General features: G+C 42.9%; 1 protein-coding gene across 1 annotated transcript in view; it reads right to left on the bottom strand.

The window, feature by feature from the left end:
* Positions 1 to 6892: 6892 nt before the first annotated feature.
* Positions 6893 to 25738, bottom strand: part of LOC105548711 (S-adenosyl-L-methionine-dependent tRNA 4-demethylwyosine synthase) — a 268689-nt gene continuing 249843 nt past the window's right edge. Inside the window, exon 16 of the mRNA XM_011992876.1 lies at positions 6893 to 8093. Coding sequence (XP_011848266.1) covers positions 7872 to 8093 — 222 coding nt within the window. The 3' untranslated portion in view covers positions 6893 to 7871. The remainder of the gene's footprint in view (positions 8094 to 25738) is intronic.

Raw genomic sequence — 25738 nt, forward strand, 5'->3', positions numbered from 1 at the left:
ATCATTATAAAATGTCCTTTACTTTTAGTAGCAATTTTATCTTAAAGTCTCTACATATTTTTTTCACGCCTGTAATCCCTGCACTTCGGGAGCCCAAGGTGGGTGGATAACGAGGTCAGGAGTTTGAGACCAGTCTGGCCAAGATGGTGAAACCCTGTCTCTACTAAAAATACAAAAATTGGCCGGGCATGGTGGCGTGCATCTGTAATCCCAGCTACTTGGAAGGCTGAGGCAGGAGAACTGCTTGAACCTGGAGACGGTGGCTGCAGTGAACTGAGATCGTGCCACTGCACTCTAGCCTGGGTGACAGAATGAGACTCCATCTCAAAAAAAAAAAAAAAAAAAAAAAGAGTCTCTACATATTTTTAATATTGCTATAGCCACTCCAGCTCTCTTTTGGTTACTGCTTTCATGGGATATCTTTTTCCCTCCTTTAACTTTCCACCTATTTGCCTTTGAATCTGAAGTGTATCTCTTATAGACAGCATATAGTTGGATTTCTAAACCATTTTATCATCTTTTTAAAATTTTAGATTCAGTGGGTACATGTGCAGGTTTGTTACAGGGGTATAGAGCACGACGCTCAGGTTTGAGGCATGATTAAACCCATCACCCAAGTAGTGAGCATAGTACTCAACAGGTTTGTTTTCAACCATTGCTCCCCTTCCTCCCTCCCCCATTTTGTAGTCCCCAGGGTCTACTGTCCCCATATTTATGTCCATGTGTACCAGTGAAAACAATGCAGTAACTGGTTTTCTGTCTCTGTATCAGCTCACTGAGTAATGGCCCCCAGCTTCATTCATGTTGCTGCAAAGGACATGATTCCCTTCTGTTTTTATGGCTATGGGGTATTCCATGGTATATATGTACCACATTTTCTTTTTTTTCAGACGGAGTCTTGCTCTGTTGCCCAGGCTGGAGTGCAGTGCTGCAATCTCGGCTCACTGCAAGCTCCGCCTCCCGAGTTCACGCCATTCTCCTGCCTCAGCCTCCCGAGTAGCTGGGACTATAGGCATCCACCACCACGCCCAACTAATTTTTTGTACTTTTAGTGAGACGGGGTTGCACCGTGTTAGCCAGGATGGTCTCGATCTCCTGACCTTGTGATCCACCCACCTCAGCCTCCCTAAGTGCTGGGATTACAGGCGTGAACCACCACGCCTGGCCTTTTTTATTTTTTTTTTGAGACAGATTTTTGCTCTTGTCGCCCAGGCTGGAGTGCAGTGGCATGATCTCAGCCCACTGCAACCTCCCCCTCCCGGGTCCAAGCGATTTTCCGCCTCAGCCTCCTGAGTAGCTGGGATTACAGGCATCCACCACCATGCCCGGCGAATTTTTGTATTTTTAGTAGAGACAGAGTTTTACCATGTTGGCCAGGTGGCCTTGAACTCCTGACCTCAGGTTATCCACCTGCCTCAGCCTCCCAAAGTGCTGGGATTACAGACATGAGCCACCGTGCCCGGCCATCACATTTTCTTTATCCAATCCACTGTTAATGGGCATCTAGGCTAATTCCATGTGGTTTGTAATAGTGCCGCAATGAACACAGTTAATCCATTCTTTCATCTCTATCTTTTGATTGGGGTGCTTAATCCATCCACATGTACAGTAACCTATAAAGTAGAAGTAATGTCTGCAATTTTTACTATTTCTTTTTTCTTTGATGTCTTATGATTATGCTGTTCTATTCCTCCACTGCTGTCATCTTTTGTATTCAACAGATATTTTCCATTGTATCTTTTAAAATTGTTATTTCCTTTACCGTATATATTTTAAATGTATTCTCTTAGTGGTTAGCCTGGGAATTACAATCAGCATCTTAAAACAATCTCTTCTGGATTCATATCCACTTAATTTCAATAGTGGCCGTCAAGAGTCACTCCAATACACCTTTTATTCTCTCCTCACTCCCTTGTGCTATTATCATCATACAAATTACATCTCTATGTATTATAAGCCCATCAACACAGTTTTATAATTATTGCTTTAGGCAGCTGTCCTTTAAAACAGAAAAGTTACAAATAAAACTGTTTATATTGTCTTTCATCATACTTTCATAGTTATGCTTACTTCTGCTCTTTATTTCTTCATCTGAATGCAAGCTAATGTCTGGTGTTTTGGCTGGGCACGGTGGCTCATGCCTGTAATCCCAGCACTCTGGGAGGCCGAGACAGGTGGATCACCTGAGGTCCGGAGTTTGAGACCAGCCTGGCCAACATGCTGAAACCCCATCTCTACTAAAAATACAAAAATTAGCCAGGTGTGGTTGCAGGCGCCTGTAATCCCAGCTACTCGGGAGGCTGAGGCAGGAGAATCGCTTGAACCCAGCAGACAGAGGTTGCAGTGAGTCGAGATCAGACCACTGCACTCCAGCCTGGGTGACAGAGCGAGACTCTGTCTCAAAAAAAAAAAAAGTCTGGTGTCCTTATTAAAGCCTGAAAAAAATCCGTTTAGTACTTCTTTGGGGAAGGTCTGCTAATGACAAATTCTTTGTTTATCTGGCAATGTCTTCATTTCTCTATTAATTCTGAAAAAGGGTTTAACTAGATAGAAAATTTTTGGCTAACCATCTATTTCATCCTATCTTCTGGCCTCCATGTTTTCTGCTGAGAGGCCAGCTGCTAATTTTACTGAAGTTCAGTGGTTTATTTCGATAGATCATTTTCAGTTTGTGGTGAAATTCCGGTTGATTGTCAGAATTCTCAAATTGGTTTATTTTAGTTGTATGGCGCATATTTTCATTGTTTTAGAGGGAGAAGAGTTCACTGAGGTCCCCACTCTGCCATTTTGGAACCGATCTTGTTTCATTTTAATGATTTAGGCAGCACATTTTAACATCTTATAAACCAACTTCCACTTCATAGTTATTTTTTTCCGAAAATTTCTTAACTATTGTCTGTTTGGCTAATTTTTCAGTTGAATGTTAGAATCATTTGCTTAAGCTCCAAAAAGTAATTCTGATAGAATTTGGGATGTTATTTTGCAAACAAATCACCTTCTTAGAACATTCAGGTTTCCCATTCGCCCCCTTTTTTTTTTTTTTTTGGAGTCTCACTCTGTCCCCCAGACTGGGGTGCAGTGGCGCGATCTCGATCTCGGCTCACTGCAAGCTCTGCCTCCCGGGTTCACGCCATTCTCCTGCCTCAGCCTCCCAAGTAGCTGGGACTACAGGCACCCACCACCATGCCCAGCTAATTTTTTGTATTTTTAGTAGAGATGGGGTTTCACCGTGTTAACCAGGATGGTCTCGATCTCCTGACCTCGTGATCCACCCGCCTCAGCCTCCCAAAGTGCGGAGATTACACGCGTGAGCCGCCGCACCTGGCCTCGCTCCCATTTTTATACTGTTCAGCAAACTTACTGAATGTTTTCACGTAGATTGCATTGTATTTTCCTTAGACATTTCAAATGTTCTGTTGTGACTGTGAACTGGGTTTAATGTGCTGTTACTTTAAATATGAATCAATACATCAGTATTTCCTGGGATGAAAGAAAAATACTCATTTAGGTACCTAAAGTTAATGGAATCAGAGGCCGGGCACGGTGGCTCACACCTGTAATCCCAGCACTTTGGGAGGCTGAGGCGGGCAGATCACAAGGTCAGGAGATCAAGACCATCCTGGCTAACATGGTGAAACCCCGTCTCTACTAAAAATACAAAAAATTAGCCAGGCGTGGTAGCGGACGCCTGCAGTCCCAGCTACTCAGGAGGCTGAGGTAGGAGAATCACTTCAACCTGGAGGTGGAGGCTGCAGTGAGCCGAGTTGCACCACTGCACTCCAGCCTGGGCAACAGAGTGAAACCCCATCTCAAAAAAAAGACCTGGTGACTTCAAGAAAGATAACACTTCTGTGCTACTTTGTCACTATCCCATCTCTTGACTTAATTTTATATATATATTTGGTATTTAGTATCTGTCCCCAGTACCTGGCACAGAGCTTTTGAAAACAATTAGCATACACAGATAGCCTCTTCAATCTCCAGGTGAATTTAGGATGAACTATATATGACATGGTGCTGTAAATTCTTCTACTTGTGGACTATTTTGGTGACCATCTTTCTGTCTCTGCAGTCTCTTAAGCAGATTGACTATGATGCATGTCACATTCAAGTTTGATTGTGTAATAAAACAGTTTTCTTTCTGTTCAAAAAAAAAAAGCAACCCTTGCAATCTCCTGACTGACAGGGATGCTGGGTGTATCTTTTATCCTCATATTTGCTTTTTGACCCAGCTCCTGCCATCGAGCTTCAAATCTCTTGGAATGTCCTGGGTTACAGGAGCATCTTTTGTTCTAATGAAGTGGGCTTGTTCCTGGTGTGCTCCTGGATGGAGGCTGGCCACCAGAAGGACCGACATGATTAGAAGATCGGAACTTTCAGTCCCACCCCCAATCTGCCGGGATGCCTACGTGATGAAGCTTCCGTAACAACCACTAACTATGGCACAAGGGAGCTTCCAGAGTGGTAAATACGTCAACATGCTGGGAGGGTGGCACAACCCAACTCCCCAGGGACAGAAGCTTCTGTGCCCAGGATCTTCCCAGACCTCGCCCTCTGTATCTTTTCATCTGCCTGTTCATTTGTATCCTTTAACATATCCTAATAAGCTAGGCGCGGTGGCTCAAGGCTGTAATCCCAGCACTTTGGGAGGCTGACATAGGCAGATCACTTGAGGTCACGAGTTCAAGTGACCAACATGGTGAAATCCTGTCTGTACTAAAAATACAAAAATTAGCGAGGCATGGTGGCTCATGCCTGTAATCCCAGCTACTTGGGAGGCTGAGGCACAGGAATCGCTTGAACTCAGGAGGCAGAGGTTGTAGTGAGCTGAGATTGTACCACTGCATTCTGGCGTGGGCAATGGAGGAAGACTGTCTTAAAAAAAAATCCTAATAAATCAGCAATAGTAAGTGAAGTGTTTTCTTGGGTTGTTGGCTACTCTAGCAAATTACTGAACCTAAGAATGGGGTTCCTCTGACTTATAGAGGAAGAACCTCTGATTTATGCCCATGTCAGACAGAAGCTGTGGGTAACCTGGGGACCCTCTACCTGCAACTGGTGTGTGAAGTGAGGCGCAGTCTTGTGGGACTGAGCCTTTTTTTTTGAGATGGAGTCCTGCTCTGTCACCCAGGCTGGAGTGCAGTGGTGCAATCTCAGTTCACTGCAACCTCCGCCTCTCAAGTTCAAGCCATTCTCCTGCCTCAGCCTCCTGAGTAGCTGGGATTACAGGTGCCCACCACTACGTCCGGCAAATTTTGGTAATTTTAGTAGAGATGGGGTTTCACCGTGTTGGTCAGGCTGGTCTCCAACTCCCCACCTCAGGTAATCCGCCTGCCTCGGCCTCCCAAAGTGCTGGGATTACAGGCGTGAGCCAGGGTGCCCAGCCTTGGGACTGAGCTCTTAATTCATGGAGTCTTTGTTAATTCATTAGCATCAGAATTGAACTGAACAGCAGGATGCCCGGCTGGTGTCAGAGAATTGACTGGTGTAGGAAAAAGCCCCACAAATTTGGTGTCAGAAGTGAAGGACTGACTGGTGTGAGTATAGAGAGAAAAACGATTGGTTTTTCCTATATTTACTGATCCATGTAACAATACAGAAAAGTATTTTGATTCTACCATTTAGAATTAAGTATGGTGGGGCTGGGCGCAGTGACTCACGGCTGTAATCCCAGCACTTTGGGAGGCTGAGGTGGGCAGATCACAAGGTCAGGAGTTTGAGACCACCCTGGCCAATATGGTGAAACCCCATCTCTACTAAAACTACAAAAATTAGCCGGGCGTGGTAGCAGGTGCCTGTAATCCCAGCTACTCAGGAGGCTGAGGCAGGAGAATTGCTTGAACCCAGGAGGCGGAGGTTGCAGTGAGCTGAGATCACATCATTGCGCTCCGGCCTGGGTGACAGAGTGAGACTCCATCTCAAAAAAGAAAAAAAAAAAAAAAAGAGAAAGAGAGAGAAATAAGTATGGTGGCTGGGTGTGGTGGCTCATGCCCGTAATCCTAGCCACTATGGGAGGATGAGGCGGGAGGATCTCTCGAGCTCAGGAGTTCAAGACCAGCCTGGGCAACATAGTGAGACCCTGTGTCTACAAAAAACATCAAAACAAGGTAGCTAAGCTTGGTGTGCACCTGCAGTCCCAGCTACCCAGGAGGCTAAGGTAAGAGGACTACCTGGGCCCAGGAGATTGAAGCTGCAGTGAGCCGTGATTGTGCTACTGCACTTCAGCTTCAGCAACAGAGCAAGACTCTGTCGCAAAAAAAAAAAAAAAAGTGCCCAGTTTTCAACTGGGTAGGTAGATTATATATCTATGAATTTTAATTCGGCATAGAGGATAGAGTTACAAAAGGTGGGTCTAACAGGGTTTAGAACTGCAGGGCTGGCCGGGCACGGTGGCTCATGCCTGTAATCCTAGCACTCTGGGAGGCCGAGACAGGAGGATCACCTGAGGTCAGGAGTTCAAGACCAGCCTGGCCAACATGGTGAAATCCCATCTCTACTAAAAATACAAAAATTAACCAGGCGTGGTGGTGCATGCCTATAATCCCAGCTATTCGGGAGGCTCAGGTAGGAGAATCACTGGAACCCAGGAGGCAGAGGTGACAGCGAGCCAAGATTACACCATTGCACTCCAGCCTGGGTGACAGCGAGACTCGGTCTCAAAATAAATAAAAAATAAATTAATTAATTAATTAAATAACTGAAAGAGTATAATTGGATTGGTTTTCGCACAAAGGATAAATGCTTGCGGGGATGGAGACCCCATTCTCCATGATGTGCTTATTACTCATTGCATGCTTGTATGAAAACATCTCACGTACCCCATAAATATATGCACCTACTATGTACCCACAAAAATTAGAATAAAAATTCAAAAAAAGAAAACTCATGCTGTAAGTCTTTACAAAAGATTATTTTACTAATTCAATTTTTGCATAAAAGACTGTTAAAAGAACTTGCTAATTTGAAAACAATTTTGAGTATTTATGATCCTTCCAATTTGAAAACGGCTGAACCTGAAAGAACAGATTGTGCAAAGCAGTGAGGGCCACAGGAGTGAAAGACGACGGAGACCCGCCATCTGGTCGTGATATGAGGCCTGGACAGTGACTTCCTAAACAAAAACAAATGATCCTCTTCAGTCCAAAGTGTGTTGGTGAGACTAATGACTCCCTGCCCTCACATGGCCACTCCTCTTACAGCAGACAGCTTCGCTCCGCTGCAGCCCTGCGGTCTGCGGTAATTTACACGGGAATGAGATGAGATCTAGCAGTTTTAGATCTGATGCAATTTTGTGAAGGGTTGGTAATAAGCCAAAACTCAGTCTATGCAGTATTTAAAAATAATTGAGAGTTGTGACAACTTCGATTCTTTTCAGGAGGTGCTGTCTTAAGATAGAGGAAAGGGATCAAGCTCTTATCTTAGAAGGCTCAGACGCGTTTAGCTCAGGGTAGTGGAATTCAATGCTAAGTGGCTGCTCCGTGAAATCCAAGGGCCCAGTAAGAGGAAGAAGCCCAGAGATTTCTGCCTTGTCTGACACTCTTGGGACTGGCATTCTGGCAGCTCTTACAAGTCATAATACAAAACGATCAGTTAAATTCTAATAATGACCGTGTAGTTCCTCCCCAAAATAATTTTCCTCTTAGAAGTAAAATCAGGAAAGGGGCTGAGTTCTGAAAAGAAACACTGGGGCTATGGCCCAGGCCCCCTGAGTGTGGATGCTGTCCCCGTGTCCCCGTGTTTACTGCCTTATCATCTCCTTTGTGTGAAAGTATAATTTATGTAATTCGTCCTTGGAAGAATCACAGTGGTGTTCAAGAAACTTTTGAGGCCATCCAAGTTTTTGTCCTTCAGTACCTTGAAATCAGATAATCTCAACATCCAGAAATAGCCTTTGATTTGTTCTTTCTCTGATGTCTTGTGTCCTTGGGATCAAAGCCTCTTTCATTGGCACCAAATAATGCCCAGTGAGGAGTTCTGGCCATATAATCCTTTGCGCTGAACGTTTTTGATCCACCACTATCTTCATATTCCTGGATGAGCTCCTGGAAGCGGTTATAATCGATCCACGTCCACCATTCACCACCAATTTTAAACTGGAAAGAAAAAAACGTGTCAAGTCAAGACAGAAGTAAAAACATCCCTAGGAAAAAAAATGAATGCTTTTAAAAATCATGAACAAGTCTGATCTTTTCTATCACATCAAAAAAAAAACAAAAACAAACACGAAAAAACCTCTTTCATGGTCCAGACATGACTTCCTATCAAAGCAAGATGCGCTACAACCACAGGAGAGCTTCCTTTACCTTGGGCCTGCAGTCTTGCTGGGCCCCGAAGACAAGTCAAGTTTATCTCGAGCAGTCAAGCAGTCACGCTGACACAGGGTTAAATGTTTTGGTGTTACCATGTGGCTAATTCAAACTCACTCTAATTCCTGCTGTTGCCGCTTATGATCGGTTACAAATTTTCAAGGCTGTGTTAACAGCACCTCGTGGAATCCTTTTTAGACTCAACTTGGCTTGAGGTATTAGTGAAGGTTTTATCAATAACTTCTAATTCAAAAATGCTAACTAAATGACTCAAACTAGCTTTTCTGGCCTAACATGGATACGATATCTCATTAGTGGAAAGCCTGAAGAATTTCAGTTCAGTAAGAGGGGATAATCCAATTTGTACTCTCTTAAGAAAATTGCTTCTCAAAAGTCACGGTGGAATAATGACCTGGAATGAAGAAAACAGAAAATTGAAGAGGCTCGTAAGGAAATACTAATTGAACTGTGAAGGCTTTTAATTCAAAGCATTTGTTTGGCATTCATTTGTGTAAATGTATTAACTAATACGCTGATACCTGACTCAAAAACAGACAAGTACTTGTCATGCCACTGTCTTTTAAAAAACTCTGACTGACAGCTGGGCACGGTGGCTCATGCTTGTCATCCCAGCACTTTGAAAGGCCGAGGCGGGTGGATCACCTGAGGTCAGGAGTTCAAGACTAGCCTGGCCAACATGGTAAAACCCCATCTCTACTAAAAATACAAAACTTAGCCGGGCGTCGTGGTGTGTGCTTATAATCCCAGCTACTTGGGAGGCTGAGGCAGGAGAATCGCTTGAACCCGGGAGGTGGAGGTTGCAGTGAGCCAAGACCATGCCACTGCACTCTAGCCTCAGTGACAAGAGTGAAACTTCGTCTCAAAAATAAAAATAAAAAAACTCCAACTAACCAAATGAACTAAGGAACAATTTCCTGTTCTAGCCACAAAAAAAAAAAAAAAAAAGAAAAGAAAAGAAAATATATAGGCTCCTGAATTTAGACTATTAAAATATGCTGAATTTAAATGACATCTGATTTTTTACCCACTAGCTAAGAGCTTTCCAGGGGGAAAATGCTGACTGCGTGGAAAAGTTTAATTACTCTAAGAATTAGAAGTTTTCTTGTAACAAGACCATTCTTGGAAATGATGCCTCAAGGGCTCTGTGAACTCTGCAACCCACGATGTAAAATTTATATCTCACCATCATTTTCTCTCCCGAGACAGACTGTCCCTGAAGTGTTGTCTATTGTTGTGGAAGCAATCACTGTCATTCCCAGGCACTGAGCCTCAAAAATTGCAGAGTCAAAGGTGACCTCCTTTTCCCTGGCCCCTCACACCTCCATCGATTCTCCCTGGGCAGCACTTTTGCCGCCAGTGGCGTGACTTGGTCACGCAGGCCCTTCCTCTGGGCCGCAGCCACCGTCTTCCAGCTGACTGACTTTCTGATTCCAGCTGTGGCTTCTCTCAACTTCCCACAGACGGCCTGAGACTGTGCCGACAGCAGAAATGATTCCCATGATCCTGAATGTAAAGTCTGAGTATCAAATCTGCATCTCTTCATGAGCTGTGGCCCTCTCAGGTGACACCCATGCTGTTCCCTCTGTCTAACTCACACGTCCTTCATCCTTTGCTCTGGGAAGTCTTCCTAAATCCTGTGAGTTCGGTTGCAGTGAGACAGTTCCCGTGTTAGACAGTTTCTGTCAGTTTTCCGGCCACAGGACCTCACTGTCCTGAATGTCCACAGACACTATAATGGCCCCTGCATTTTCCTCCTGCATTCCACCCCACCACACCTGCTGGCTCTGTGAATATATGAACTTAACAACATATGCCGTCACCCAGGACATGCGAGGGCCCAGCCCTTCTTCCTCACCTCTTAACAAAGCTAGAAGAGCATAGAAAGAATCAAAATTCCACCCTTTCTACTGACATCTTGAGACACAATGGGATTTTGCTGCTACTGGCTCCACAGAGTGGAAGGGACTGCTTCACTGTGTATTCGTGACAGAGGCACGACACTCACCCTTGACCGAGCCTGGGGTGACTGACATGACATTAACATGTAATTCAACATGTATGACAGTCAAATGAGGCCAAAAATGATGATCCATCCATCAACATGGGCCAACCGGGCCAACTATGGACCTGGCCTAGTCACATACATTTCGAAAATTATTAATACAACATAGCATGTATAGTAAGTGAGGTTATGTACAAGGCACTTGGGGAATACAGGGACATGTGCGATAAATCACACAAGCTTGGCCCTGTAGAGGAGTCTTTTTGGGGATCCCAGCGTTGCCTGCTGAAAGAAAGAGATGATCATACTCTCTTCTTCCCTATTTGTGTCCCTTTGGTGTTTCGATTTCTAGGTCTGAAGTCTGACCCCTCTGGTTCATAATCCTGATGCTCCTTCACCCTCAAACTCTAACCTGATCATTTGCCGTGGGTGTTCTAAGAGAAAGGATTAGTTTGAGCAATACAATAGGCAAATTTTTTTTTTAACCATACCTACACTCAAAAATATACTTTATATCTCGATATAGTACACGCAAATATACACACACAAGCTGGGAATACAACTTTCACAAAACTGCAGGCAATGCATTTCATACTGCTGGCTGCAACTCACAAAACCAACTTCCTAACTTCTAATGCAGTTTGAAAACTTCTGCACTAAAAGATCTGGTTTCTTTTGACTCTAAAACTCTACTCTGGTTTAAAATGGAAGAAATCTCAGTTGCACAGGTAGGACAACTGTAAGCTAAAATCTGACAACTTACTGCCCTGATTCCCAAAGGCTAAAAAAACTAACTGGAAGACCAAGTAAATGCTGGACAAAGCAGGAGTATTAGTTCAGGCTGCTGTAACAAAATGCCATAGTGTGGGTGGCTGAAACAACAGAAAATTCTTTTCTCACAGTTCTGGAGGCTGGAATTCCAAGGTTCTGGCTAACTCAGTTTCTGGTGAGGGCTCTCTTCCTGTCTTTGCAGGCGGCTGCCTTCTTGCTCTGTCCCACATGGCCTTTCCTTGGTACATGTACATGGAAAGTGAGTGAGCAAGTGACTTGAGCCTTCTCATGTCTCTTCTTCTTCTTTTTTTTTTTTTAAGAGATAGGTTCTCACTCTAACACCCAGGCTGGAGTGCAGTGGTGCAACTATAGCACACTACAGCCTCAATCATGTGGGCTCAAGCCATCCTCCCACGTCAGCCTCCTGAGTAGCTGAGACTACAGGTACATGTCACCATGCCCAGCTAATTTTAAAATTTTCTGTAGAGAAAGGGTCTAGCTATTTTGCCCAGGCTGCTCTTGAACTCCTGGCCTCAAGTGATCGTCCCACCTTGATTTCCCAAAATGCTAGGATCACAGGGGTGAGCCACTGCACCCAGCCCTGATGTCTCTTCTTATAAAGACACTGATCCTATCAGATCAAGGCTTACCCTTATAACCTCATTTAATCCCAGTTGCTTCCTTTGAAACCCCATCTCCAAATACAGCCGTACTGGGAGTTAGGACCTCAACCTATGAATCTGGGAGGGGGGCCACAAACATTCAGTCCTTAAGAGTAAGTTATTCTGAAATGAATGGAGTCACTAGACCCAAAAGACAAAACTGAACCACATGTGCCTCCTCTCAGGGGCAATCTGAGACGAATCATACTGAATAATCACAGCTCAGAAAAAATCAAAGTGTTCCATGTAAAAGGCAGAAGCTGAAAGAGCAAAATTTGGTATGATTGACACACAAACAGCGCTGAGAGACAGCTGCATAAACAGAGGCATGAAACCCCAAATTGTAAAATCTGAGGTTAAGTATCCTGAGACATGAGGTCACCCTGCTAAAAGAATCCCTCAAATCCGACAGTAAGGGAAGAACGGAATCTATGCAGAATTACAAATAAACTCAAAAGGTCATAGATGATCTTAAAAACACATAAGCACAATAAGGTACAGCCTGACTTAATAAAGCCAGGCTACTAAGGGTCTGTGGCCTTGCTGGTTAGATGAGGCATTGCAGGTTCCCACTCTCTGCGAGAACCAAACTGCTGTACAAAGGGTCTTGTTCTCCTTATGTTCTCATCTTTCACAAAGGGAGAATTTCACTAAACAATAATAACAGCATAGGTTCTCTGTTAGTGTAAATGTTTAAAAAGATTCTATTAAAGATGGTAGATTAAATGCATGCATTTGCTATTACTTCCTCTTGAAACCCCACTAAAATGACAGTAAGAACATTTTAAAAAGAATATAACATAAAAAGAAAGCTATCGGGAGAGGAGAAAACAGTGCTGGACTTTTAGAAGCTGAAAAGATGATGGGTGAGCAAACTGGTTTAGCAGACCCAAGAGAGCTGAATCCTAAGCTAACAAATAGAGAAATCCAAGATTCAGCCCAATTTATGCTTTAGAATTCCTCAAAGGCTCAGAAACTGGCTGCACCAGTCCCCCCGTCAGGAAGCATGGATTGAGGAGGTACCAAACCCACTCCCCACCAAAAACCCAAAGGCAGGTTTATATTCTGTTTAAGACATGATTAGAATCTCAAGTTCCTGACCTCCCTGCACATATTCACAGCTGAGCACCTACCCACTCCATGCCCTGACAGATGCTTGGAGGTTTCTTCTCAGAAGACAATTCAGAAGGGATCTATGGTCTGTGGGACAGGAGGTATAGCTGAGGGCAGGGCTGCCGTAATAAAACTATTCCCTTTCCGTTTCCGGACCACCAGGGACCACTGCAAGCTGCAGAAAATGAGAAGACCCTACTGACCAGCCCAAGAAGACAGATTGCAAGATACTGAGGTTGGGATTCCCTAAGGATATGACCCGGTAGATCACGCCAAGATAGAGTCAAGCCCATAGTCGTAGGGTGCTCTTTATTTATTATTATTTTTATTTATTTATTTTTGAGATGGAGTCTTGCTCTGTCGCCCAGGCTGGAGTGCAATGGCACAATCTCGGCTTCACTGCAACCTCCGCCTCTCTGGTTCAAGCAATTCTCCTGCACCAGCCTCCCAAGTAGCTGGGATTATAGGCGTGCACCACCATGCCTGGCTAATTTTTGTATTTTTTGAAGAGATGGGGTTTCGCCATGTTGGCCAGGCTGGTCTTTAGTCTCCCACTCTCAAATACAAGCATATAACCAATGACCATCAGCCACCTCAGAAAAACTTCTAACATGATAGAGGGATAAAAATAAAAAGAGGCCGGGAGTGGTGGCTCACGCCTGTAATCCCAGCACATTGGGAGGCCCAGGCGGGCAGATCACCTGAGGTCAGGAGTTCGAGACCAGCCTGGCCAATACAATGAAACTCTATCTCTACTAAAAATACAAAAAACAGCCGAGTGCAGTTGCAGGCGCCTGTAATCCCAGCTACTTGGGAGGCTGAGGCAGGAGAATCACTTGAACCCAGGAGGTGGAGGTTGTAGTGAGCTGAGATCACGCCATTGCACTCTAGCCTAGGTGACAGAGCAAGACTCCGTCTCAAAAAATAAACAAACAAACAAAAAGAAAAACATAAACTGAGCCTATGCAGGGAGAAAATGACACAAACAAAAACCAACTAAACTGAAACAACTATTATTAATATCCTTAAAGAAATGAAAGAAAATACTGCATCCATTTTAAAACTATGCTATAAAAGGAACATTAAAATAATTTTTAAAAGACCACAGATTTTTAAAATATGGGAGCATAAATGAAGGACTCACAAGAAAGTTAAGAAACAAAATTAAGAACATTTTCTAGAGTGTAGAGCAAAAAAGAAAAATAGAACATAGGAAAGAAAAGGTGTTTTAATTTAATTTTTATTTTTATTATGTTTTTTAAGATAGAGTCTCACTCTGTCACCCAGGCTGGAGTGCAATGGCGTGATCTCAGCTCACTGCAACCTCTGTATCCCAGGCACAAGAGATTCTCCTGCCTTGGCCTCCAGGGTAGCTGAGGCACTACACTACAGGCATGTGCCACCATGCCTGGCTAATTTTTTGTATTTTTAGTGGAGACGGGGTTTCACCATATTGGCCAGGGTGGTCTTGAACTCCTGACCTCAGGTGATTCACCTGCTTGGCCTCCCAAAGTGCTGGGATTATAGGCGTGAGCCACTGCACCTGGCAGAAAAGATTTAAAAAAAAAAAAATATTAAAGAACTAGTTCATAAGATCCAATTTAAAACTTTTCTTTTTAGTAGTTCTAGACAGAAAGGAGAAAAAAAAATAGAAGAGAGGATATATTCATTGAAATAATTCTGGAAATGTTAAGAAGTGAAGGACATGAGTTTCCACATTAAAGGTGTCTACAATGGATAAAACCAGACACACCGTCTGAGGTACATTACAGTGAAATTTCAAAACAATGGAGACAAAGAGAAAATCTAATGAGAAACATATGGTCATACACAGAGGATTAAGAATCTGAATGCCTTTTGAGTTCTCAATTACTGCAAGGAAAGCTGAAAGACAGTAGGTCCAACCTCAAAGGGGGAATAGTTTCCAGCCAAGAATTCTATATCCAAATCAAGTGTGTAGGGAGAATGAAAACACGTTTAAACATTTAAGGCCTCGAAAAGTTGTACTTTTCACATACCAGTTTCTTAGGAATCTCCTAGAAGTTGCATTTCCTGTAAATGAAGGAGTAACTTTAGGAAACATGGGATCCCAGAAACATTTCACTCAAGACAGAGCTGGTGATCCCAGGAAAACAGCTGTGAACTAGGTGGTAGAGAGTGAACTGTCCAAGGTAGGTAGATAAGAAAGTGTCCCTGCAGAGACTTCTTCAAAAAGAGGAACCTGATAGCAAATCCAACAAATCTGAAAGTCTGAAAGGCAATATATTTGAGATGGCAGAGAGTTGTTAGCAAAAGAACACAGAAATCTAGATGAAGAAAATAATAAAAGTTAACCAAAGGTGGCGCTGGAAACAAATAGCAATTGCAGGAGATGGCATGGCTTGGCCGTGAACAGTGTTCACATGGTTATAATAAAGCAAAAAACCAATCATCTAAATAAAAATCTGGTATGTGCATGATAGGAGGGTGGGGGAATGGGAAAGGATGTTCCAGGAGGAGGCAGAAGCAAGCTCGAGCCTCATCTTCCACGGTACACAGTAAAGAGATAAGAAGTGGCCAGGCATGGTGGCTCATACCTGTAATTGCACTTTGGGAGGCTGAGGTGGGTGGATCATTTGAGGTCAGGAGTTCAAGAACAGCCTGGCCAACAAGGTGAAACACCGTCTCTACTAAAAATATAAAAACTGGCCAGGTGTGGTGGTGGGCTCCTGTAGTCCCAGCTACTCGGGAGGCTGAAGCAGGAGAACTGGTTGAACCTAGGAGGCGGAGGTTGCAGTGAGCTGAGATTGCACCACTGCACTCCATCCAGCCTGGGGGACAGAGTAAGACTCCGCCTCAAAAAAAAAAAAAGAGATAATAAGCAAAATGGTGAACTGGGGGTGCAGGGGCGAGCAGCTGTGTATGCTATTTAGAGATATAGAGATAAATACCAAATGAATCACCTAGAAAATCTGAAAGTTTTTTTGCTTGAGAAGGGGAAATGGAGGTGTGTTTGTGTTTGAGGAAGGTACAAGGAACTGCTGTTTTTTGTTTTTGTTTTTAATAAACTTGGACTTTTAAACTGTCCACATAGAATTTTGACAAAACTAAAAATAAGGTTTAAAATAGTGGTGACTGTATCCATCCAAGAAAGGAAAAAGCACATCAACAACCTCAGCCAAAAAATGTAGGGCAGAGGAAAGGAGAGGACTAGCAGGCAAACAGTAGTGACGAATCCTTGTGAAGTGTCCTACTGGGTACTAGGTGCTATGTTTGGTTCTCTATCTTGTGTAATCCACATAACAAACATGTTGTAGTTACATTCCTATCTTTAGAATGAGAGCAAAAGTCCAAAAAAAGCTAGGTGATAGATGTGCTTAGGACATATCCTCAGGAAGTAGAAGGGCCAAGATTCAAATTGGAAGGTGTTAAAGAGACGTGGCCATTACATGATCCCATGCTACTGGTAGCTTTCAAACTGGAAAATGACAGAACTAATAGTCATGTCTTTCAAATATTTCTCAAGGAAACTGCAGAGAGAGGATTTTTGTTTTGTGTTGTTTTGTTTTGTTTTGTTTTGTTTTAGAGACAGGGTCTTCCTCTGTCGCCCAGATCGGAGTGCAGTGGTGCAATCATAGCTCACTGCAGCCTCAACTTCTTGGGCTCAAGGATCCTCCCTCCTCAGTCTCTGGAATAGCTGAGACTACAGGTGCATGACACCATATCTGGCTAATTTGTTAATGTTTTGTCGAGAGACAGTCTTGCTATGCAGCCCAGGATGGTTTTGAACTCCAGGGCTCAAGCAATTCTCTTACTTCAGCCTCTTGAAGTGCAGGGAGTACAGATGTGAGTCACCTCACCTGGCCGAGAGTTGGTTTCATTTTTTGTTTTATTTTGTTTTACCCCTGGACTTATTTGTGTGCAACATCTTTAAGTTAACTCCCTTTGTTTAACTTATCTAAAACTTACAGAAAACAGTGTATATTCCGAATTCTTTTTTTTTTTTTTGGGGGGGTGAGGGGGACGGAGTCTCACTCTGTTGTCTAGGCTAGAGTGCAGTGGCACAACCTCAGCTCACTGCAACCTCTTCCTCCCAGGTTCAAGAGATTCTCCTGTCTCAGCCTCTGGAGTAGCTGGGATTATAGGCATGCATCACCAAGCCCGGCTAATTTTTGCATTTTTAGTAGAGACGGGGTTTCACCATGTTGGCCTGGCTGGTCTCCAACTCCTGACCTCAGGTGATCCGCCCACCTCGGCCTCCCAAAGTGCTAGGATTACAGGCATCAGCCACCACACCCAGCCTATATCCCAAATTCTTAAGGTACTTCAACTTCTCTGGGCATTCAGTCTAAACAATGAGCGCACTGAGAAGCCTACTGTCTGTTAATTATTTCTCTACTCAAGTACAGCACAAGAGAGGCCTTAGGCAAACAATGGGAGCCAAAAGCTTTTTATGCAGACCTCTAGTCAGTGTGCTCTGCCTTTGATCTGTTTGATTTTATTTACAAGCTTCCATCTCTTCTCAGAAAATAATAACTAAAAAAATAAAACTGCCACAGTGAAGGATATTCTCCCATTACATGAACTAGTTCCTAACAGTTACAGGCAACAGGTTGCAGACGAAGAACCCATCAGTTTCCCTTGTAACTTCTCCATAGACTCATCTATATGGGAGATCCAGTCACCTCAAACTCAAAATGTCACAAACAAAAAATCTGTATCATTTGGCTGGCTCCCAGTCACTGTCTCAAACCAGGTTCTGCTGAAAGTTGTTCCAGCTTTTGTTATAAATACTGCAGAGTCACTGAAAAAGTTCTAATCATACAAAGGTCTCATAGTTCTATACATTCAAGAGTTGAAATAAGAAGGAAATCCTATATCTGAGCTGAAAAAAGAGCACCCCACAAGCTATTTATTAGCATCAACATTGGAGGCAGTTTGTGTGACTATTCCTCCATGTAACACTATACCAGTCTTTATTTAAAAAGCAAATAGTCAGAACCTTTACAAAAAAGCCTTTATTAAGAAACTGCTTGATATGGTTTGGCTCTGTCCCCACCCAAATCTCATCTTGAATTGTAGTTCCCACCATTCCCATGTGTTGTAGGAGGGACCGGGTGGGAGGTAATTGAATCATGAGGGTGGGCCTTTCCTGTGCTGTTCTTGAGACAGTGAATAAATCTCACAAGATCTGATGGTTTTATGAAGGGGAGTTTCCCTGCACAAGTTCTCTTCTCTTGTCTGCCACCACGTGAGACGTGCCTTTCACCTTCCGCCATGAATGTGATGGCATCCCAGCCACGTGAACTGTGAGTCCATTCAACCTCTTTTTTCTTATAAATTACCCAGTCTGGGGTATGTCTTTACCAGCGGCGTGAGAACAGACTAATACACGGCTATAGGCAAGGCACAATTCTAGATGCTTTTTATACTTCACTTCATTTAGCCATCACAATCACTCCAGAAAACAGAGCTACTCCCATATTGCAGTTAAGAATGAGAAATGGTGAAATGAGGATGGGAAAACACATACACCAGTGCAAAGTTCAGGGGCCCCCAAGACCACCTCCAGATTTAACGGTTCGCTAGAAGGACCCCCAGAACTCTCTGAAAGCTGTTATATTCATGTATGTTTTATTATAGCATAAGGACACACATTAATGCTAACTGAGGGAACAGGCACGTGGGACCGAGTCTAGGAGAATTCCATGCTTGGAACTTCCAGTTGTCCTACCGCAGAGGGGTTATAGACACAGCTAACTTCTCCCAGCAGGGATGTGTGATGATATGCATAGAGTGCTGCCAACCTTGGAAATGCACCTGAGTCTTGGTATCCAAAGATTTTACTGCGGCTCAGTCACCTAGACACTGTTGATTGCCACATGTCTGACCTTAATTTCCGGCCCCTCCAGAGGTTGAGCCAATAACTGCATGGCCCAAAGCCCCAACCATATGAAATCATTTGGTTGGCAGAGAATATCTGGTGTGGGGGCTGGGCATGGTGGCTCATGCCTGTAATCTCAGCACTTTGGGCAGCTGAGGTGGGAGGATCACCTGAGGTCAGGAGTTTGAGACCAGCCTGGCCAACATGGTGAAACCCCATCTCTACTAAAAATACAAAAATTAGCTGGATGTGGAGGTGCACACCTGTAATCCCAGCTACTTACGAGGCTGAGGCAGGAGAATCGCTTGAACCTGGGAGGTGGAGGTTGCTGTGAGCAGAGATCATGCCACTGCACTCCAGCATGGGCAACAGAGTGAGACGCCATCTCAAAAACAACAACAACAACAACAACAACAACAACAACAACAACAAAAAAGAGAGTATCTTTTGTGGCCCAAGGCCTATAAATAAACAAAGGTACTCTTATCAGGCAGGACATTCCAAGGGCTTAGAGATTACCTTCTAAAAGCTGAGGGCAAGGTCAGCCCTTTGTTTGGGTAAAATTCATCTATCCGCACAATCAGATTTCAAAGGCCATATATAATAGACAAAAATGGAATAAAACAAAAATAAAAAAGAGCACTAATGCAAAACGAATCATTCATATTATTTTCATTTCTACACTCAAGGGCTTTTATGTGATCTTAGTGTCAATTATTATTTTCTAGATGGGTCTTCCAAACATACAATCACACTTACAAGCCAAACAGCAGGGGAAGTACTAGTGAAAGGAAAGAAGAGCGGCTGCCGGACCTTCTCACAACTCAAAATTAATGTTAACTGCATGGGAGTAGAGGAAGTCCAGGGGTAGTCTGAGGGAGAAGTGATTTTGGAATACTGAGGGGTGACTTTTAGACTACAAAAAAAGAGTGTTACTGTAACTGCCCAGTGGGTTCACCTTGCCCACTGCCTAGACAGAGCCAATTTATCAAGACAGGGGAATTGCAATGGAAAAACAGTAATTCACACAGAGCCAGCTATGCGGGAGGCTGGAGTTTTATGATTACTCAAATCGGTGTCCCTGAGCATTCAGGGAGCAGAGTTTTTAAGGACAACTTGGTGGGTGGGGGGAAGCCAGTGAGCCAGGAGTGCTGATTGGTCAGAGATGAAATCACAGGGAATTGACGATGTCCTCTTGAGCTGAGTCAGTTCCTGGGTGGGGGCCACAAGATCAGATGAGCCAGTTTATCCAGCTGGGTGGTGTCAGCTGATCCATCAGCAAGGTCTGCAAAATTTCTCAAGCGCTGATCTCAGGGACAGTTTAGGGAGGGTCAGAATCTTGTAGCCTCCAGCTGCATGGCTCTTAAACACTAACTTCTAATTGTGTGGCTAATTTCTTAGTCTTACAAAGGCCATCTGGTCCCTAGGCAAGAAGGAGGTTTGTTTTAGGAAAGGGCTGTTACATCTTTGTTTTAAATTATAAACTATAAATTATAAACTAAGTTTACAATTATAAACTATAAACTATAAATTATAAACTAAGTTCCTCCCAAAGTTAGTTCAGTCTACGCCCAAGTATGAACAAGGACAGCTTGGAGGCTAGAAGCAAGACGGAGTTGGTTAGGTGAGATCTCTTTCATTGTCGCAGTCATAATTTTCAATGGTGGTTTCATTACAGTGGTATCTTTTGAACTTCCCAGATTTATTGAAATTTGTTCTTGCTGGTTGTAGCTACAACTGTATAGTTTCTTCTTTGGGTAAGAAGAGGTAGAGATCACAAGGGCAGAGTTGAGATCACCTGTAATGATGGAATGCTGACAGCTGTTGCCACCCTCTTCTGAGTTTACTGGTAATAAGTAGGATTCACATGGTAACAGTTGCCTGTGGAACCGTTTTGAGAGACAAAACTATAACCAAAAGATTACATTCTCGATATATCCAAGTGCAATTCTAAAAGTTTATCTGGAAACTCATTTTCTGAAGTTTCAAAATTAATCTCCAATTTTGTTGGAGTGGAACTAAATCCTCTGAGCAGTGTTACCAAAATGCCAATTTCCTCTGATATTTCTCTAAAAGCAACTGCTGCTGGGAGCAATCAGGCCTCTGATGAGGGTAAGTTCCACATGTACCACAATCACTAGGTTTTGCTAAGACAACACTGCACAAAACCTAAATGGAGATACGCAAGTCCCTTCTTATTCCAAGATAGGAGGGTATGGGGGAGGTGATAGTTCTTCTTCCACTGCCTTTACAGACTACAAGTTTTATATCTCCAAGAAGGAGGTCCCTGTGATCAGTGCCTAATTATCTACAGGATCTTAATTATGGCCAGACTCTCAGAGCTAATGATCATGGAGATCAAGGAGACTGCTGTTGGCTATGCCGGGACAGGGACTCTGTCTCTTGTTTCCAAAGGACATTTCACCTTCCCTACCTTGTCTGTACAATGTACTTGTTCAAAGTAGGCTTTGTATTTTGAAACACTTGGGAATTCTAGCTGTGTCCTATTTGCCCCTGGACAAGACTTGTACATTTTTTTTTTTTTTTTTGAGACGGAGTCGTCTTGCTCTGTCGCCCAGGCTGGAGTACAGTGGCGCAATCTCGGCTTACTGCAACCTCCGCCTCCTGGGTTCAAGTGATTCTCCTGCCTCAGCCTCCCAAGTAGTTAGGATTACAGGCACATGCCGCCATGCCCACCCAATTTTTATATTTTTAGTAAAGATGGGGTTTTGCCATGTTGGCCAGGCTGGTCTTGAACCCCTGACCTGAGGTGATCCACCCGCCTCAGCCTCCCAAAGTGCTGGAATTACAGGTGTGAGCCACTGCACCCGGCTAGACTTGTATTCTTTTAAGCCTCAGTTTCCTCCTTTGGAATATGAGAAAAATTAGTATGTATGATCCAATAGACTTTTGTAAGAATTAAATGAATTACAGCATGTGTAGTGCTTACTACAGTAACCTTAATAAATGTTACTGGTTGCTGAATTTATCAGCAGACTCCGAAACTAAGGAAAAACACCAGACATTTTTTTCGTGGTGATGAAAGACACTAGAAGATAATGAAATAATTATGTAGGAAGGCAACAGAGGAATATCTTCAAAGTGCTAACAGGAAATACCTCGATTTAGAGTTTCTACTCTGATGATCTATTATTCAAGAAAGTGCAATAAAGATGTTTTGGGGAGAAAAAAGAAGGCTAAGTTTACCACTGAGTTCAGTAAGAAGGAAACCGCACCAGCAGCAACAGCTGGGAGTGCCAGAAACAAAGGTGAACTGAGAAAGTGGTATTTACAAGGACACATCTAAACAAGTATCGGCTGGGCACGGTGGCTCACGCCTGTAATCCCAGCATGTTGGGAGGCCAAGGTGGGCGGATCACTTGAGGTCAGGAGTTCAAGACCAGCCTGACCAACATAGTGAAACCCCATCTCTACTAAAAATACAAAATTAGCCAGGTGTGGTGGTGTACACCTGTAATCTTGGCTACTTGGGAGGCTGAGGCAGGAGAATCGCTTGAACCCAGGAGGCAGAAGTTGCAGTGAGCCAAGATTGCACCACTGCATTCTAGCCTGGGTAACCAGAGTGAAACTCTGTCTCAAAATTAAATAAATAAACACACACACATGTATCAACTTGTTTAAAAGGAAACTTGTAGGAAAAAGCACAGGAAAGTCCTTGTGTTGTTCTGAAGGAGAACAGCAAAGTGAATTTACTTAAGAATTCAACTAAGTATACATTTTAAAAATATCCAGGTAGAGGATTCTGGGAAGATGCTGGAGTAGAAAGCACTAGGAATACTTTACCCCACCCAGACAAAAATTACACTGGCAGAATTTGTCTGATGTAACTATTTTGGAACTCTGGAGTCTATTGAAGGCTTGTAACATTCAGGAGAAGGCTTGACAGTAAATTGCAGTTATTTTCAGTCAATCTCCGCTCTTAGCTCCAAAGCCGCTACCAGTCCCCAACGACTCAGCCCCACGGCAGGCAGCTGTGTCCATGTTATGGGAGCAGCTTGCATGCAGCTTCTAAGAGCCAGGATAGGCAATAAGAACACTATCTTCAAAATATTAAGGATCTGTGTTCTTGTCATGGAAGGGTGGAATAGAGGTAGCCAGTCATGGTGCCAAGCCCCTCCCCGTCTAGCTTAAGTGACTTCCTGGGGATTTCAAGGGCCAGTGCTTCCCCCATCCCTACTCTTTCACTTTTCTCTTTCCCCTCTTTGGGAGACATACATTAAAGACTAAGAAATTAAAAAATAAACATATTTATAGGGAAATTATAGTCACCATGGATGCCCAGGGAAAGGTGCAGTCTTCAAAGAGACCTGAAAAGACCTTAAGTTCATACCTCGGGCTGATCTTTGGCACAGAGGTAGCCTTCGATAATCAAACAAAACAAAACAAAACAAAACTCCAGAAAACACTGAGAGAGGCAAAGAATCTGATTCCCATGGTGGCCACATGATAAGATACAAATATTCAGTTTTCAGCAATAAAATCACAAGGCACACAAAGAAACAGTAAAGTATGGCCCATTCAAAAGAAAACTACAAATCCAACAGAAACTGACCCTGAAAAAGGGTAGATGGCAGATCCACTAGAAACAGACTTTAAAACAGCCATCTTAAAGATGCTCTAAAAACCACAGGAATATGTGGGGAAAGTCAAGCAAAGGATATATAAACAAAATAGAAATATCAATAGGCATCAAAAACCTAAAAAGAAACCAAAAAGAAATTCTGGAACTAAAAAGTATAAAAACTGAAATGAAAAAATTCATTAGAAGAATTCAAAGGCATATTTCTACAGGCAGAAGGATTAGTGAACTTGAAAACAGGACAATGGAAATGATCACATCTGAATAACAGAAAAGAAAAAAAAAAGAAGAAAAGTGAACAGAGATTAAGGGACCGCGAACACTATCAAGTGAACTGACATCTGCACATGGCAATCTCAGAAGGAGAGAGACAGAAGATGACAGAGAGTATGCGTGAAGAAATAATGGTCAAAAATTTCCTTAAATTTAATGAAAAGCATAAATATAAACATTGACACACATATAAAAAAGAAACACACCAAGACACATTATAATCAAACTGTAAAAAGTCAAAGACAGAGAATCCTGAAAGCAGCAAGAGAGCACTGACTTGTCACACACACAGGGGATACTCAGTAAGGTCACAGAAGATTTCTAATCAGATATTTTGGAGTTCAGAAGGCTAATATGTTTAAAGTGCTAAAAGAAAAAAAATGTCAACCAGGAATCCTATGCTGGCAAAACATGCGGAAAGAAATAAGACATTTTCAAATAAACAAAAGCTGAGGGAGTTCATTACCCCACTAGACCTGCCCTATAAGAAATGCTAAATGGTGTCCTGTAGGTTGAAATGAAAGGACACTATACAGTAATTTGAAGCTACATGAAGAAGTAAAGATGACAGTAAAGGTAAATATATAGGCAAATATAAAATTGATCATTATAGCTTTGTTTTGTAACTCTATTTTTTTTTCTTTTCTTTTTATTTTTTTGAGATGGAGTCTCACTCTGTTGCCCAGACTGGAGTGTAGCGGTGCGATCTCAGCTCACTGCAGCTTCCACCTCCCAGGTTCCAGCAATTCTCGTGCCTCAGCCTCCTGAGTAGCTGGGATTACAGGTGCCTGCCACAATGCCTAGACAATTTTTGTATTTTTAGTAGATGGGATTTCGCCATTTAGCCAGGCTGGTCTCGAACTCCTGACCTCAGGTGATCTGCCCACCTCGGCCTCCCAAAGTGCTGGGATTACAGGTGTGAGCCACCATGCCCAGCCTCTATGTTTTGTTTTCTATGTTAACATGCTAACGTGTTAAAAAAAAAAAAAAAGGCAAGTATTAGTTTATGTTTTGGGGCACACAATGTATCAAAAAGGTGTTATTTTGTGACATCAGAAACTGAAATGGGTGGGGACAGAGCTATAAAGGAACATAGTTTTTGTATGCTGTTGAAGTTAAGCTGGTATAAATTAAAATCAGAGTATTAAAACTTTAGAATGTTAAATGCAATGTCCATTGTAAGCACAAGGAGAATAGCTACAGCATCTACATGAAAGGAAATGAAAAGGTAATTTAAATGTTTCACTGCAAAGAATCAACTCAACACAAAAGAAGACAGTATTCAGAAAATGAGAGACAAAAAAGCTGTAAGGCATATGAGAAACAACAAAATGACAGAAGTAAATCCCTCCGTATCAGTCATTACTTTTGATGCATATTAATTAAACCCTCCCATCCAAAGACAGAGATTGGTAGAATAAACAAAAAGATATGATCGCACTCCATGCTATCTACAATAGACTCGCTCTGGACCCAAAGATACAAGTGGATTGAAAGGGAAAGGATGGAAAAAGGTATTCCATGCAAAGAGTAACCCAAAGACAGCAGGAATGGCTCTATTAATATCAAAGAAAATAAGACTTTGAATCAAAAAGGTTATGAAACAAAGAAAAATACTACATATTGATAAAAGGTTCAACAGAGCAAGAACATGTAACTATTATAAACATGTAAGCACCTCATAACAGATAATCAACATATACAAAGCAGGTATTGATATAATTGAAAGGATAAATGACAATTCTACAACAATACTTACAGACTTCAATACCTCATTCTCATTCATAGATACAACAACCAGAGAAAGATAAGCAAGAAAATAAAGTACTTGGCCAGGCGTGGTGGCTTACACCTGTAATCCCAGCACTTTGGGAGGCTGAGGCAGGTGGATCACCTGAGGTCCCGAGTTTGAGACCAGCCTGACCAACATGACCAGCCTGACCAAACCCATCTCTACTAAAAATACAAAATTAGCTCGGCATGGTGGCACATGCCTGTAATCCCAGCTACTCGGGAGGCTGAGGCAGGAGAATCGCTTGAACCTGGGAGGTGGAGGTTGCGGTGAGCCGAGATCGTGCCATTGCACTCCAGTCTGGGCAACAAGAGTGAAACTCTGTCAAAAAGGGA

The sequence above is a fragment of the Mandrillus leucophaeus genome, unplaced genomic scaffold (assembly GCF_000951045.1).
Source record: "Mandrillus leucophaeus isolate KB7577 unplaced genomic scaffold, Mleu.le_1.0 Scaffold42, whole genome shotgun sequence".
NCBI lineage: Eukaryota > Metazoa > Chordata > Mammalia > Primates > Cercopithecidae > Mandrillus > Mandrillus leucophaeus.